The sequence below is a fragment of the Metopolophium dirhodum genome, chromosome 9 (genome assembly GCF_019925205.1).
Source record: "Metopolophium dirhodum isolate CAU chromosome 9, ASM1992520v1, whole genome shotgun sequence".
Lineage (NCBI taxonomy): Eukaryota > Metazoa > Arthropoda > Insecta > Hemiptera > Aphididae > Metopolophium > Metopolophium dirhodum.
Genome location: NC_083568.1, coordinates 6,071,581 through 6,088,771, shown reverse-complemented (window position 1 = coordinate 6,088,771; position 17,191 = coordinate 6,071,581). Strand labels below are relative to the sequence as shown.

General features: G+C 32.5%; 2 protein-coding genes across 2 annotated transcripts in view; both read left to right on the top strand.

Moving 5' to 3' along the window:
• The window catches only part of LOC132952886 (uncharacterized), a 135,297-nt gene that overhangs the window by 42,969 nt on the left and 75,137 nt on the right, over positions 1-17,191 (top strand). Inside the window, exon 3 of the mRNA XM_061025371.1 lies at positions 5,571-5,659. The gene's annotated coding sequence lies outside the window, so the exon portion shown is untranslated. The remainder of the gene's footprint in view (positions 1-5,570; positions 5,660-17,191) is intronic.
• On the top strand, positions 14,670-17,133 carry LOC132952988 (E3 SUMO-protein ligase ZBED1-like). Its single transcript, XM_061025528.1, has 2 exons — positions 14,670-16,367; positions 16,458-17,133. Exons 1-2 carry the CDS (start codon positions 15,498-15,500, stop codon positions 17,067-17,069), a joined length of 1,482 nt encoding a protein of 493 aa, XP_060881511.1. The 5' UTR covers positions 14,670-15,497; the 3' UTR covers positions 17,070-17,133.

Genomic DNA, 17,191 nt, shown 5'->3' with positions numbered 1-17,191 from the left:
TCACTCGATTTCTCATGTAACGATTTTCTTATTTTGTTGTAATTAAAAAACGTATGGCTGTAGATACTTGAAAATTTCACTGAATGTTTGTATTAGCATTTTCTATACACGATAAAATTTTGAAAATAATTTGACTCTTTTTGAGCTGTTTTCGGACATTGTCAGTTTTCAATTTTTTTAGTTTTTTTTTCTATAAATATCAATAAAATTGTATTTGTTGGGTAAAAAAGTGTGGAAATTTAATATAAGGCTCCTAATATATCGTTCTAATAGTAGTTGAAAAATATTAAAAATACATATAGGCACAATTTTTTTTTATAAGCATTTAAAGTTCAAATGTTGACAACATTTATCAAATTTATAATTTAATAATATTGTTTTGTAGTTGAATATTTATAAAATGTTCAACTTTTATAGCTAAGGATTGAAAATTGAAAATAAGGCTCCACGTGAATAGGTTATATATAAATTACTTTTTTCACAATAATATCATCAAATATACTTGGTAATATCATGGGCTGACTGACCGTTTTCGCTCAGAATCGTTTTTCTTATACAATGATATTATATCATTGAATTCAAATTTAACACCATCCATTACAGTGACCCACTTGTAATCTACTGTACAGCAGAGCGACATCCACTTTCCCATCTTTTTTATTAATGATAGGCGATCCACACGCGTTGCACACGACAATTTAAATAATGCCATGATTTACCTATTGTATTTAACTCCGTGTAAGCTACACATATTTTTGACACAGTAATTTGGGCGGTTTTGACCGATTATAAAATAGAGGTCTAAAATTATATACAATAATTATAACAACTATTTTATATTACGTAACTAATAGCAACCCTATAAAAACAACAAAATACTTGTTTTTTGTGGAGCAAACAAATCCCTGTGTGTGTGCCGCACTCTTTAATATTAAACAAAATTTAAAAATTGGCTTAGAGATGTGCATTTTTTTGCGTATAGGCTTACTATGTAGCAAATAACAGAACTTTAATGATTGCAAAAGATGACTTGACTTTGGATAGTTTATACACACACACACACACACACACAATAACTTTTCTTATTATTGTTATTACAGAAAATATTATTGTTTTAATTAGATAGGATGGTGTAGTTGAACATACCAAATTGGCGTATACATTATATTATAATGTACCCTGATGGGTGTAATTTATTATTTTTAAGCTATACTCGTATACCAACGAAATTAATAGCTTAGACTCAAATAAACATTATACATTTTCAAAGTAATTCAATTTAAATGTCGTAAAGCGTTTTTAATGAATATTATCTATTCTACAGCTGTATAAATGTGTTTTTATTTCGCATATTATTTTTCCAAGACTATGAAGATTTAAAATTTAATTCAAAATTATGATTTATGAAACTATTTTTGAAGAGTAAAATCACGCACTAAGAATCTCAGTAGGTACTATACTAAAGGTTTCCTCGTGTAGCGTCTGTCATCCAACGATTTGGTGAAATTCCAAAAATTACAACTCAAGGATTCCTATAAAGGTTCAGCCGTTAATTAAGGAAATGCATCCGGATGCCTGGCTTTGATGTCTCTGCAGGACCGTCGCGTAGCACTTCGCCAAAAGGATTCCGGTACTTACTTCCGATTTACCGGTAGTAATATCGCCCTAATACCTCGTATAATTAACTAAACGACGCACGTCTCGCGACCTCGGTACCCTTTATATTATATGCATGTACATATGTATAAAATTTACATTAAAGCGTTTATCATACCGACGATCCCGTACGCAGCCGTGTTCGAATTAAATTAATATCACTATATACTTATGGTTTTTCTTGATCTCCGAGATTTTCGTGTTTTTACACATAATATATATACAGTGTTCAGACTAGATAAGTACTTTTTTATCTAGATAAAAAAAAAGATACAATTATTTTTTAAATGGTTTTAAATTTAGGTATATTTTAGTTGGGCACTAGGAACATAATAATAATGATATAAATAAAAATAATTACATTATTTATAAACCATAAAATTTGTTTAAGAATCTGTATAAATATTTAAAAATACGTTTGTACAATTTCGCAATTTTTATCAATGAGAAATGTATCTAGATGAATTTATTTAGATTAGTAAAAAAATTATCTAAGATGAACGTTTAAATACCTTGTAACTATTTATCTAGATAAGATAAAATATGAACAAATAATTATCTAGATATTCATCTAGATAAGTCCGAACACTGTATATATATAACGTGATAAATACATACGCGTATATTATAATCAATCATGGCAGTAACCGAAAAAACATTTTTTTTTTTTTTTTGGTGGGGGGATTCAGTATTTTTTAACAATTTGTATTTACATTCAAAATGTAAAAACTCTTTATTCTCGTTATTACTGTTGCAGCTTTAACGAAACTATTTTTAATAAAATATAGGTATTATACATTTATACATATAACATATATATTATAATATCGATGAACAATATAAATTTACTGCTAAAACGTTTCTGATTTTGAAACAATTTCGGGGGGAGGTAATACCTCTGGACCCCCCCCCCCAGTTACGGCCTTGTAGACGATATTATGTACGTGTAATATTATTATTTATGGTTTTCCCGATGGTCTCCGGAAGCGCAGACAGGAATTCCTGGACGTTGCACACGAACAGCGGCGCGTATATATAGCGTCCATTAGGACCGGTGATAACCGTGCACGGTGACGGGTGGGAGTTATTTTTAATGGGTTCTTTTTTTCCCCCTTTCTGTTTATTTTCCCCAATACATCGGCGCTAGGGTGGTGTAAAACCTACAGTCGCGTGCCATCCAACGGACGGATGAAAATCGTCGGATGGGCGACGGACGGACGTGACGACTCTTCTATTTTGTCGTATATTATTATATTCTCTTATTATATTCCCTTACACTCATCAGTCATGGACCGAACTGAATTATAGTGAGCTGATTTTTTTTCCTTTCTTCTCGCCCTTCGGTATAAATTATTGTAAAAAAGCCGTCGATCGTCGTCGATAACCGCCTGTGAAGCGCTAACCGCCGCGTTTACACGTGTCGCATACTATTATAATATATATTATATAGTAGGTATAAATATAGTGTCCATGTGTATAAGGCCGACAAGCGATGGTTTAAATATAATTATTGAACTAGCGATATTTTTTTTTTGTCTTATAAGAGTTTGATTTCGGACTGAGATTGTTATAAAAGAATTCGACGATGCGCTGCTATTGTATATTATTTTATAATCTATTATATTATTGTGCACGCCGATCGCGATGTATAACGTCCCAACGAGTTAAAACTATTTCGAAAGTATATACGGTGTCGAAAAACAGCGACGGGTATTTACACGAATTTAGCGTAAAATAATCCAATAGCTATTATAATATTTGTGCATACGAGAGAATAGCCGAAAAGAAGAACGTGTCTGTATCACTGTTTCAGATACACGGAATTTATTACCGGACGAGTATGTTAATTTTCAATTACCAATCGATAAAATATAAAACGGTTTTTCATTTTTTCTATCGTACGTGTGGCGTTCAAATTAATAATACTTCAAAAATATATATAGTAAAATATAATGGCGGGTACCTACCCATATCTAAATAATTTGTCTACTAAACACGCAGTGGAACAAACACGTCTCGTGTAATGCGTGACTCTCGTGTTTTGTTAAAACGCAAAAACGAAATCGAATCTGAAAAATATGACGTTAAACATAATATCGTATAACACTGTATCGTATTTGAATAAAAAATAATAAATTAATTCTCGTGTGGAAGCCGTGGCTTGTACTTTATTCAAAATAATTTCTTTAATACACTTTTCGTCCGAGTTCGTAATTTGACATTATAAACATAATAATATATAGTTTGTAGGTGCACACATAATGTATGGAACACGTAACTACGATCCAACTGCTCCAAATGATTAAAAAAATATAATTTGCTAAACGCGTGCATTTAAATAGAACATAAAATAGTCTATATAGGACGATTAACCGTGCACGCTCATCCCTCCCCACTTTTCTCCTTAGATACAGAATTCAATCAAATTATGAAGTTTTTGAATTTCCAAGTGTGCCTCAGACCATATTTTTAAAAACTTACATTTCTTAAGTAATTTCATAAGGGTTAACCAGTACAATAGTGGCAGTACAAACTTCTTTTTAATATATAAAACTACCTCAGTTAACATATAATATATGTTTTTGAGCTGGGTACACATATTTTGACTTTCAAGCAATTTATCGTAAGATTCACGTTGTCGTGGTTATTATTGTTAACAAAACCATGTATATGATTCACAAATTTTCCTTGGAGAGGAAAATATCAAGTGGTTTACAACGTAACCGTAATCCTAACCATAACTTTTTTACTGTAAACCGAAGTTAATTTGATGTATAAAACCATATCATTACTATTGTTCATCGTATTATTTTATTTTTTTTTTTATTAGGGTTAAGGCTTCAACTACTAGGTTATTATTAGCCTTTGGTACTGTAGGGGAGGATACTGTAGATTTGTTTACACGTGTGTGTTTGTTTTGGCAGAATTTTTAATTTGGGCACCCGTAGGTATCCGCCATGCCCGGCGGCACTTGTTCTCCGGACACCATGACTTTCCCGAAGAAAAATGCCGCCCGCGACCGAGGTATCGAACCCGGGTCGGCTGCGTCGCAGCTGACACCTTAGTCCGCTCGGCCACTCCGTCCCCCATTATCGTATTATTATATAATTGATTGTTAGTGCAAAAATAATAACTCAGAAAAAAATATCGTTCAAATTTGGAATGAAACGCATAAAAATGTTGAAAAAATCATCTGATTTACAGTGGAAAAGTGTGGTTATCATATCATCAAAAAAGAATATAGTCTAGCCACACATAATAAAATATGGTACGAAAAACTTTTTTTATTAGAAAATATGACTATATAATTAGACTAAAACTCCAAATATCAAAATGTAATAAAATACTTTATTAAAGGACAAAAAATCGGTAGTCATGTTTGTTAAATCACCCCATTTATAATAATATAATATAATAAGTAGGTAGTAGGTAGGTATAAATACGAGTATTATATATTTTATAAATATTTATTATTATAGAATTTGTAAAACAAAAAATAATGATACGTTTGCTTGGTTATTTATTCCGTGCATGGAAAGTTGTTGTGTATAGGTATAGGTACTATACTATACTGGTATACTTAATAATGGGCTTTAAGTACATCGATCATATTTTTCGTCAGAATACTGTAAAGTACGTGTTATTGTTCCTCGGGACGTTTGAACATGATATAATATAATATAATATTATTATAACGCATAAAACAGAATTAATTTCGTTAATAATTAAACACTGCTAACCGCCAACGTGGTCTGTGCATGCGCGTGAAACAAGTGGCGGCCTCTCCCAAATATTACTCCACTCCGATTGCTTTAATCAATAATTTTTGTACCGGTGGATAATATTATAATATAGTAACCGCGTATATTATTATAAGTATTAATTAATTATTTGGTGTGATTTTTTTTTTTTAGTCGACGTACCTCAAAACGACGCGCGACGTGGGCGAACTAGATCTGGATCGTTCAGAACCAGAGTTTAATATTCACCTCGCGACAATCATGTAAGTATTTACAAAATTGGTTCACGTATTAAATTAAAATTACGCCAAAATAATAATAACACCCTTTGACGAGTGATGAAAGCCATGTCTGGATACATCTGGAGGCTACAACGTAAATGTAACTTGGGAAAAAATATACGTAAAATATATATATATATATATATTTGCTAATTAAACTACCAAAAATTGTTAGGAAAATAATATTTAATACTACGATATTATGGCGTTCGACAGTCGGTTCATATACATATCACAAAATTATTTTTAAGAATAAAACAGGTATATGATAATACGTACCTATACTTACATTTCTTATTATAATATTACTGTTTTTTGTTTTTGTTTTTATAATATAGTTCATAGTCTCATTATAGGCATAGGTAAAAACGTAAAATGGTATAATTATGAATGGTTCATAATGACGGTTATAAGTGATACGTATAAATTAAAAATGAAAATATGGTCTTGATAATTGTATTATCATTTCGTTTTTTACCGATGAAAGAATTAATTATTAATTTCGGGCACGTGTGAATACATTATAAATAGTTTAACACTTGACGTTGATTTATGCCGAGTATGAAAACCATTAAAAAAAATGAAACCTTTAAAAAAACTTAAATTGCAATTTGCTAGAATATTTTTTTGCTACGGTAGAAGAAAAATATGTTTTTAATTTAAATATAATATCGTTTTTGAGTCTTAACAAGTCAATTTCATATTATCGTTCTTATTTTTTCACACCTATATAAGGTGTAAAAATATTATATTGTATAGACGCGTACCTAAATATAGTGTGTTGTGTGCAGGTTATGATACAATATAACTAGTTTAACCGACGAATTCCAATTTAACTAACAATTATTACATGTTTTTATTGTTGCTGTCCAAATGTAACTTAAATCATTATGATTTGTTTGCCAATGACGAATTTCAGAGGTTTCTGTTAATTATTATTATTATTATTGTTTTTTTTTTTAACCAAAAATATAATAACAACTCGGCGTAAAAAACTGTTTTTTGCTGCAATAAATCTTGCAGTTATAATAATATAATGTACCTATTATTATTATCATTATTATTATTATTATTATATGCTACACGTAGGGAAATATTTAAATACGATTCGGTCATGAGTTCACGATGACGGAGTTACTTAATCCGTGGCAAATCCCCATATAGTTGCACGCGGTACCCGCGCGTTATATTATATTATCGAATATTATTATTTATTGCTGACAGCACGTTTTGCGTGTAAATCGTGTTAAATCGAATACGCGTGGTTTCGCAATATACGATGTAAAATGCGACTCGTACGCTCAGGATATGCGTAACATCACGTGTGTCCATATCGGTATCGATGCGAGGCCGTGGAACCGTTCAAATGCGGTTCATACCGTCGTGGAGTTTGAACGTTTACGACGGTAATAACAATAATTACAATATTGTTACACAAAGTTTGAAAATGATCGTAAACGATCTCATAATGCGTCGATAGTATTTTTGTGAATATTCCTTTCGAACGCTTCTCTGAGGTTGATTGTGTGTGTGTGTGTGTGTGTGTTTTTATATTATATATATTATATTATTCAAGCGTACAATCGATATTTTTAAATTCTAAACGGAGCGAGGAAGCCAGTGGTTTTACAGTGGTGTTTGTTTTTTTATTTTTTTTATATCCCGTATACAAAATTTCTGCCGGAAGGAGTCCTTCGATTTCGACATCAGTATCTTATCTTTTAGGTTACAGGAATCATAGCTTAACTACGATAATTGAGGAATCATTTTACAAAAATTATAATTATTTAGAGAAACAATGAACAAAGTCAACGAAGAATAGACAATATTATACAATTCTAAATGTCTGTATGTAGTTCAGCATCTTTTAGAAAATGTATTACATTATAGAGTTACTGAAGCTTAGATGTTCAAAATTGTGTGTTATTTTATACTTCTGATGTTGTAATTAGCTGCGCGTACACAGATGAGTGATTGTCTTAACATTAAACGCTCAACTGTTTCAAAAGTTTTTGAAAATATTTTTTTCATATTATAATTTAAATTCGTTACAAAATATTATATTTTATTTTATTAGTATTCTTTTTTTTTTATCGCTTTCATTTTTTTTAACTTATAGAATGACGGCACGAATATTTAATTTCATATTCCAAAGAGGAATATTTTTCTGAGAAATTTTATCGAGAAAAATCGAATATCAAACGAAATACTATGAGTTTGTATAAAGTTTAAATGAGCGGAGTAAGGGGCCACCGGGGAACACTGGAAAATGTTGTCAACTTAAAACGTTTATAAATAATTAACTACTCGTTTGAAATTTAATTTTTATAAGTACATCGAAATTCTCTGAAAAATGTTCTGCCACCGAAAATGAAATTAAAAATGTATGCAATAATTATTCATAAACGTAAAAACCTAAAAATAATGACTGTAAAAATTGTATATTTTTTCTTCTCCGCCAATGATATTTTGTAAATAATTTAAAAAATATCGAGTTCAAAATAACAGAAAACATAATGGCTTGTAAAAATAACTATTAAGGATTCAAGAATTTTTTTTGAAATTCAGATTTAAAAAATAAAATAAAAAATAACGCGTAGAATCTGTATCCTGCAGTACCGCATATTATTGTTTTCAAAGAAACCGTTTTCTCGGAATCCGGCTAATGATATTGCAAAGGTATTCCGAACCGAATTGGTATTCATGAGGCGAGTTTATATATTTTATATCAATATATAATGTACAAGCCGCGCGGTACTATATAAACGAAGACGTCGAATGGATTTAGGGTGAGTATCAAAAGTGAATCACTGATGATGTTTGGAAATTTTATTATACTCCCACGAAAAGGGGATGTTGCGCAAGAGCTTCCTTCCTTAATTTAGGTATTATTATTATTATTATCATCGTCCTCTTGAACGTGAACCAAAAAGCATATTATTATAATTCTCCGGGTCATTAGGCAAATAAGCGCGTAGAATACGGCAAAACCGTTCGATACCGCGTCCTACCGCAGTGTAGAACTTTCAATCAAGGTCAGTATTATTATTATAATTATCAGTCCAAAAATAAATCGAGTTGCCACGTCATCTATACATCATTTATCTAAAATCACGTCACGTCATTCAAAGTCGTTTAATTGTATTATACCGTTTTGTCGTAACAACGTGCCTATTTATGTATACAATACTTAATAGTTGCATTGTAAACTTATTTTACAAACTGTACTCCCAAATTTATGCTATTACAGATATATATTTTTGTTTAAGTTATTAAACAGTCGGTCTATTAGTAGTTTAAATCATCAGCGGATCAAATCAGTTTTCTTATAAATATCAAAAGATCAACGAAGGGCGAAAAATAATAACGTCTAACACCACATACTGAATCGTAAAAATCATAATATTATTATAATATCGTACATTCTAGCTGGTACATCGTGGTTTCGACCGAACATCAAAACATATATATTTAAAAGAATTCCAAACTCGATTAATTTTCAAATTGAAATAATTTATATTGGTTTTTTTTTCGTTTGTTCACACATCGGAATCGCTTATACCTATTCGGAACCCGATGGACAAAAAAAACCTGAAATATATTCGATCCAATACTATTTGGATATTTAAATTTCAAACGAAATTCCTCGGACGACAATATTATTGTATACTAATATTGCGTTAGTCGACTATACGACGGCCAGCGTGTTACGGGAGACAATGAAGATTCTCAAAACAGACATTAACGATATTAGCTCTAAAATCGGGACGAAAAACAATACGCACGATACAAACAATACAAACAGGCAGACATTGTAAATGTATACTACAGGTACACTGTATACCTATATGCTATATCATATTATACATATAGAAATATATGTGACACGGTGATTTACGAAATGTTATCGCATTTGTCTTGCTTGAATTCTCCTGCGCGGGACAATGCTTAAAGTTGGCTGTTTTTCACTCTCCAACTGCCGGGTTGTTGCGAATGCGATCCGAAGGAAAAAAGAAATAACCGTGTGAGCGTGTGTAGGTACGTCCTATATAGTAATATAGTGTGCACGAAAGCCGCGTTTGCGGACTTGACAACAAAATTCGACGGACGAGCGTGTGTTTGAAATTCAAAATTTCGCCGCCAGACCTACGGCGGACGGGGCGCGCGATGACTCATCCAATTACGTTTTCCAATTACACATCGATTCGAAAGCCTTCAGCTCGCCACTAATTTATAGTGTCCGTGCCGCGGTGATATTGGATGAGATGCGTACTCGAGCCGATGGTAATATCGCCACCGCCAATAGTCGACAATTGAGTTTGCGCCGCCGCGATGAAAACCAATTTTCTCCGAGTCAGCTGACGCGAAACGATTATTATTTACATCGTGAAACAGACTTGTACCATATTATATTATATTGTCTTCCGAGAATCGCGGCATCGTTCAGAAAGCGATCTCCACCGACCCGGCCGGTTCGATAGGCTGCAGGTTAGGTATATTGTATTGTATTAGGTATATTATTATTATGTGTATAATATAATATGTTATATTATTTGCATTGTTCCATCACATCATATATGTATATATAAATAATTGTATGGAAAGTGAGCATTTGATGATTATTATTTACTACGCAATGTTCGTATAACACGAAAGACATCTGCAGGCATCACGAGTTGTGTTTGTAAACATAATATACATACCTATTATATTATATATATAGGCACTCTACACTATATATAACAATAACGTCGATCTATATATAATATCGAATCCATATATTATATTATTATTTAAAATTTCACGACCGGCGACCGCAATGCTTCTCGCATAATACACGTCTTTAGGCCAAGGATAGTATAATAATATTATATTACACCAGTAAATCATCATCCACAATATATATTATTATTACACAGTCGTCATAAATATTAACATGACATCGCGGCGTGTAGGACGTTTTCCCAGGGTATATCTGCGGCTTTCGGTGATAATGTTATTATAACTCGGCATAACTGAATGACCTATATATTATAATATAGTACGCGGGTGCTGGGTAGGATATAATATTACTGTAACAGTATTATACATATACCTTTTTTTTTCTTTCGGATATTATGAAATCACTTATGCTGTATAGGTAAATGACGACGACGTACACATATTACAGGATGTATCGGCAGGATTTCACAACTACATGAATTGCTCATTTAGATTGTTATTTAAACTGTCAAATCCTTCAGCCGATACACCGTGTAAACATGAAACGTTCGTTGAAATCTGTAGTTGTACCTACATAGTATTATATACAGGTACTTTCGCAATCTTAAAGGTTCGTCGTCTCATTAAAACTTGAGCGTTATAATAATATAACGTTTAACATTTGAATCGAAATACGATCAAACTGCAATCAGGCCGCTGCAGACTTGTATACTTCTGTCGATGTTATATAACACTAGTTTTCCATTCATTCGACCCCCGACTGCGGGTCATTACAGTGGCTCTAAACTTTTCATACCGGCACGGGCTGCAGATTAATAATCCAGTTACACATACGTCGTTATTATGTTATACATTCGCAATCGTAATAATATTCGCATTTCGGACTGTTATACCGTATACCGCGAAAGATTATAATATTGTTATACTAACATACATACTTGCAACGTCATAAGTCTGGGAGGTCGGGTTTGTAGAGGCCATGGAATATAGCGTATACTCGTAATATATAGCATCATATTATTATATGAATATGATATTATTATAATACGTTTGGTTATTAAATTTCCCAGTGTTTTATGAGCTTTCCGACAATAATGAATCCTCGTTAGGATTTTCGAACCACAATATCGCCACCGTTTTTTATTATTATTATTATGAATTTGATGTTGCCACAAGATAATATACGAGCAGTATGCATGGTATTATTATTATTATAATGTGTACGTAATTTATGATTTTTTCACGTGTAAATACTAATTTCACGATTAAATGTTACAAACAACTTTATTTAGATCGTTTTAACCATACAAAGTTGGTATATATTAATATAAGTCACATTATATATTTTTGACATAAATATAAAAATTAAGTAGATATAAGTATATGACTGAAGTATGTATTTAAAATAACCAAATTGACCCTAACATGGAGATTTTACTTTAGAAAGGCAATTGAAGTACTTAACTAAAATATAGTGATTGTAATCTCAAACTTTCTGTGATTTATTTTGTTTACAGGTAATATGTATTAGGTATATAATATTAAATGGTAAGCTAAATATGTATGCAACCGTCACAACACATTTTTGATTTACTATTATGTTGTGTGGAAAATCTCATCGTTTGACTTAATCCTAAAACTATAGCTGTTTCGGTTCTCGAAACAATATCGCATTTATGATTTTACAGTATAATTTTGTTATCTCTTTATTATTGTACACAAGACATTATTAATTTTGTAGTGATTTTAATTTGAGTTTAGAGTTTATAGTAAACGTACGGTTATGTATAACTTTTATATTTTAACGATACTGCATAATATAAAGTTGACTCGTTTTAACTCGATTTATATTGACATGCATTTCTCAGTTGAAGTTTCTCTCGTTTTATTACATCAGATTTATTGTTTACCTTGATAACTTTGCCAATATCACTACGGAACACAATTATTATAAGAGTGCTATTACTTTGATTATAATGTACACAAGTACACTGAAAATATATACATAGAAATAGAGTATAAAATAACTAAATGATGGACATAAATTGCTATCAAAGCCGTATTTTAAAAATAATTTTGAGAATAATAATGTTCTGCTGCAATAGAAACCATATTTTACAGTGAAACCACCTCTCCACATATCGGACATTGTATGGGAGTTTCAGCCCCGCTATAGGGAGGGGAATTTTCCCACGAACACTTGTGCGTTAGGGAACTCAAAAGTGTACGTTGTTGATAGTGTGTTCCCTATATTATGAAGCAGGGTCCGTAAACGGAAGTTTCGCTCAATCTACTATAACATTTCGCTACGATAATTTCTCACATGCACGCTGAGACGAACGTGTGCTGGCCACATATTTTCGAGTATAAGCGCGTCCTTCTCACGTGAGCATATATCATAATAATAATAAATACAGTTCACACGTATTGCTCTTTAGCGGTTTGCCGAATTTGGTGTATAGGTTATTTACTAGTATATTAACCTCACGAGCGTGTGGGGATAGCTAAGGTCGGAAAACGTAGACCCAAGACAGACCATATTTGAAAGTGTCTTTGACTTCGCACCAAATCTGACGGACCATTCGCCACGATATCCATCATCGCAACACAGAATTTCGTGTACAAGCTGCAGATTTAAGTACGCGTATTGCAGTGTCGCTCTAAGTCCTCTCTCTCGATGATCCAACTCTCGCTTTCGATTTTCGGTCGTGTCGGCATACGAATCGCATGTGTTGTTTCCCGCGAAAGTCCACAATAATAATATATCGGATATCTGCAGCAGCGGCAGAGGCTATATTCGCACATATATATAACAATACCGATGTATAGGTTCTGGCTATAGACGAATATACGTATATATACTATACATACGTCGTGACGGCGACTGTCTTCAACACGTATATAATGTAATATACATATAGGCGTGGCGTCTTCGTGATAAATCAGCGTCCGCGAACAATAATATAACGCGAGTGCACGCGACACCTTTTCCGCTCGGCGTAACGACGATAACAATAATAGTAATAATAACAACGATAATATTATAATACCCGCGCAGAGGAGTGCGAAAAGAAGAAGGAATATGGCTGCGCCTAACAATAATATTATAGAGGTGGAAGACGGTGGGCGAGAGAGAGAAAAAAAGATAGTCGTGCGAGCTCTCTAACAGCTTATTGACACATCAACGCGCCAACTCGAACCCGCGCAACCCAAAGGTTATCTAACGGCTGCTGCTGCTGCACCGGCTCGGAGGCCAAGTCTCGGGCGATAATGATATATAAACCGCTACCGCTGTTGCGGTATGGAACGCGCCCGAGTGCCATTGTGACCGGCTAGCGCGAGTGTGTGTGCGCGCGTGTGCTGCAGTATACCGACCAACATATATAATAACTCTTTCGGGCCACGACCGCGAGTTATGCATTTACCTATATATATAATATTGTTATTATACACACACATACGTACTGCAGATATAGACGAGTGCGTGTATATATTATATATATATTGTTTCGTTCCGTCGACCGGGTAAAGGGTATATACCTACATATAGAGTCGTATATGTATATTATAGGTAGGTAGGTACATAATATTATTATACGCACATACGCGCTAGAGATAGCTATTACACGCGGGCCGCGGCCTGCACAGAGAAAACAATGCGCGCACAAGTATCGCGGAGGACGACGAGACATTATACATACGCATATATCGTATTTTATGACAAAAACGGAGTCACGTTTTTTTGTTTTTTCCTTTTCTAATGTAATCGCAATCGAAACAAGCCAATCGTGGGACTCATCCATGACTTACCGCCGCCGCCGCCGCCACAACAGTCCAAGTCTCGGGAGCAGCGGCAGCGGCAACAGCAACAGCAGCTCACGGTCTGCCGCTACAGCGTTGCAATGAACCATAAAATATGCATGATTTTGCTCTCTCTCTCTCTCTGTATATATATTTTTTTATTTTAATGATTTCTTCTTTTATTCTCGTTTTCGACACACAACCGCCCCCGCCTTCCGCCACGCCGGCGGGTGCATTATTCTCGTTTTTTTATTTATTTTTTTTTTTCATATATACTTTATTTTTCAGTCCTTTTTCATTTCGATCTGATAACGATAAAAAAAAAACGGCAAACAAACACCCGCGGTAGAAACGACGACGACAACTACGACGACGGCGACGACGTTTACTGTCTCTTCGTTCGATTCGTAGTATATTATACCCGCGGCAGTACAAGAGACGTATACCGAGGTACATCTAGGGATGGGCATGAAATCCGAATATCTGAATTATCCGAATATCCGGATATCCAAATCCGGATTTGAATCAAATTCTTATCCGGATTTCCCGAATTATCCGGATTATCCGGATTTATGGATTTGCTTTTTTATGTGACTTCAGACTTACAAATATTTTTAATGTATGGTAAAATAAATTATTTTATTATAATGAAAATTTAACAAAATGTTATATTATATCAAAGTTCGTATCATAAAAATCGTTCGAAATGTATACATTCCAAATAGATAAGTATAGTGTATACCCAATTAATTAATCTTTACTGCATAACCTTCGGATGGTTATTGAAAAAGGTTTTTTGAAGATAAGTTAAATTTATCTTACAACAATAATTGTTATCGATATAATTGTTTACTCGGACATGTTCTTTTACAATTATCAAATAAAAATTATCGAAAAATATCAAGTGGAGAGTGGAGACATATTTGTAGGAATAGTATTTCTGTTGCATCAAACGTGTTAACATTGAATAATTGTACTATAATGCCTCCAAGTAAAATTTGGAATTTTTTTACGCGTGGCGAATCAAATAAAACTGCTATATGTTCTGTATGCAACGACGTTTTAAAAAATATGGGATCTACATCTATTTTATGGTCGCATTATAATCGGTGGCATAAGCCCAAAACAAATAGCTTCAACATCTTCAACTTTCATTTCTTCTCAGTCAACTTCCTCATCATCAATCAGCCCTGCTTTGAAACGTAAAAAGCACTACCATAACGATAACATTTGTAAAAGAAATTCAAGACCATTAGATAAAAATCGATGTGAAATTATTACGCAAAGTATTTGCAAAATGATAATTGTTGATATGTTACCATTTAGTACAGTTGAAAATAAAGGTTTTCGTTCATTAATTTCAACAATTGAGCCACTTTATACTATTCCATCGCGAAAAAGCATTACTACACGTATTGAAAAAATGTATATAGATAAATCACAAAGTATCAGAAATATCATAGAAAACATTAATTATATTTCTTTAACAACTGATGGTTGGACATCAACAGCAATTGATTCATATTTAACATTTACTGCTCATTATTTTGATGATAATTGGAAATTGTATAGTGTAACTCTTTCAATTGAAGAAATACAAGAAAGTCATACGGCTGAAAATTTAAAAGACAGTATTATGAATGTTATTGAGTCTTGGAATTTAAATAATAAAATAACGGGAATTAGTCATGATAATGCTGCAAACATTTCAAATGCTGTAAAACTATTTTACGATCAAGATATTTATTCAAATCGTTGTGCTGCTCATACACTACAATTAGCTGTGAAAAAATGTTTAGATTTAAATACATGTCGTCCTTTATTAAAAACCGCATCAAAAATTGTTGCTAGTTTTCGACAATCTTCTAAAAGAACATATGCCTTAGAAAATTATTTAGCTGAGAAAGAGTGCAAAAAACTTAATCTTGTACAAAGTTGCCCTACACGTTGGAATTCTACTCTAGGTATGTTAGAACGATTGTTGGAACTTCGTTCAGCTGTAGTTGTCATTATGTCTGATCGGACACTTTTTAATAGTAAGATCGCGAAAGATCAAGAATTACTAGAAGAAGACTGGGAAAAAATAGAAATACTTGTTACTTTATTGAAACCATTAAAAACAGCAACAACAGTTTTATGTGCTGATCAAAATGTCACTATATCAATGGTAAGTTGATTAAAAATTATAAGTATAAATTAATATTCAACAATAATTATTATTTTGTAAATATCATAAAATTGTTGTGTTTATTTTCAGGTTTTACCAATTGTTAAAAGTCTTATTGTAAAACATTATAAACCCAATAATCTAGATAGTAGGTTTTCAACTCTATTCAAAGAGACCATTATTCACGAATTATCAACACGTTTTTCTGTACAAATTGATGTTGACAACGATTGCGAAAGAGAAATTAGTATCACTCAAATGGCTAGCATACTTGATCCTAGATACAAAAATATGTCATTTGAATCTTCCGAAAATATTAAAAATCGTATTAAACAAATAGTACGTTCAAAAATGGTTTTGTTAAGCAGAAATACTGATGTACGTATACCTACAGAAAAACGCACAGCACTTGATGAATTACTTGAAGAAGAACCAAATAATGATACTGACGAGTTTTCAAGGTATATGGCGGAATTTCAAATAAATCATAATGCAGATCCATGTGCATGGTGGAAAGATCATGAAAACATTTATCCAACGTTAGCCGTATTAGCTAAACAAATATTATGTATACCAGCATCTTCTGCTTCATCAGAAAGAGTTTTTTCAACAGCCGGTAATATATTATCCCCAAAACGTAATAGAATTACACCATGCCATTTGTCAGCCTTAGTTTTTTTAAAACAAAATAATAATTTTTAATTAAAAAAAATAATTTAAGTAATATGCATGAATATGTTTACTGTTTTGTATGAATTATTGTTGTATTATTAATATATATTATTTACCTAGTGAGATTAAATATAATTTTTGCTATGTTATAA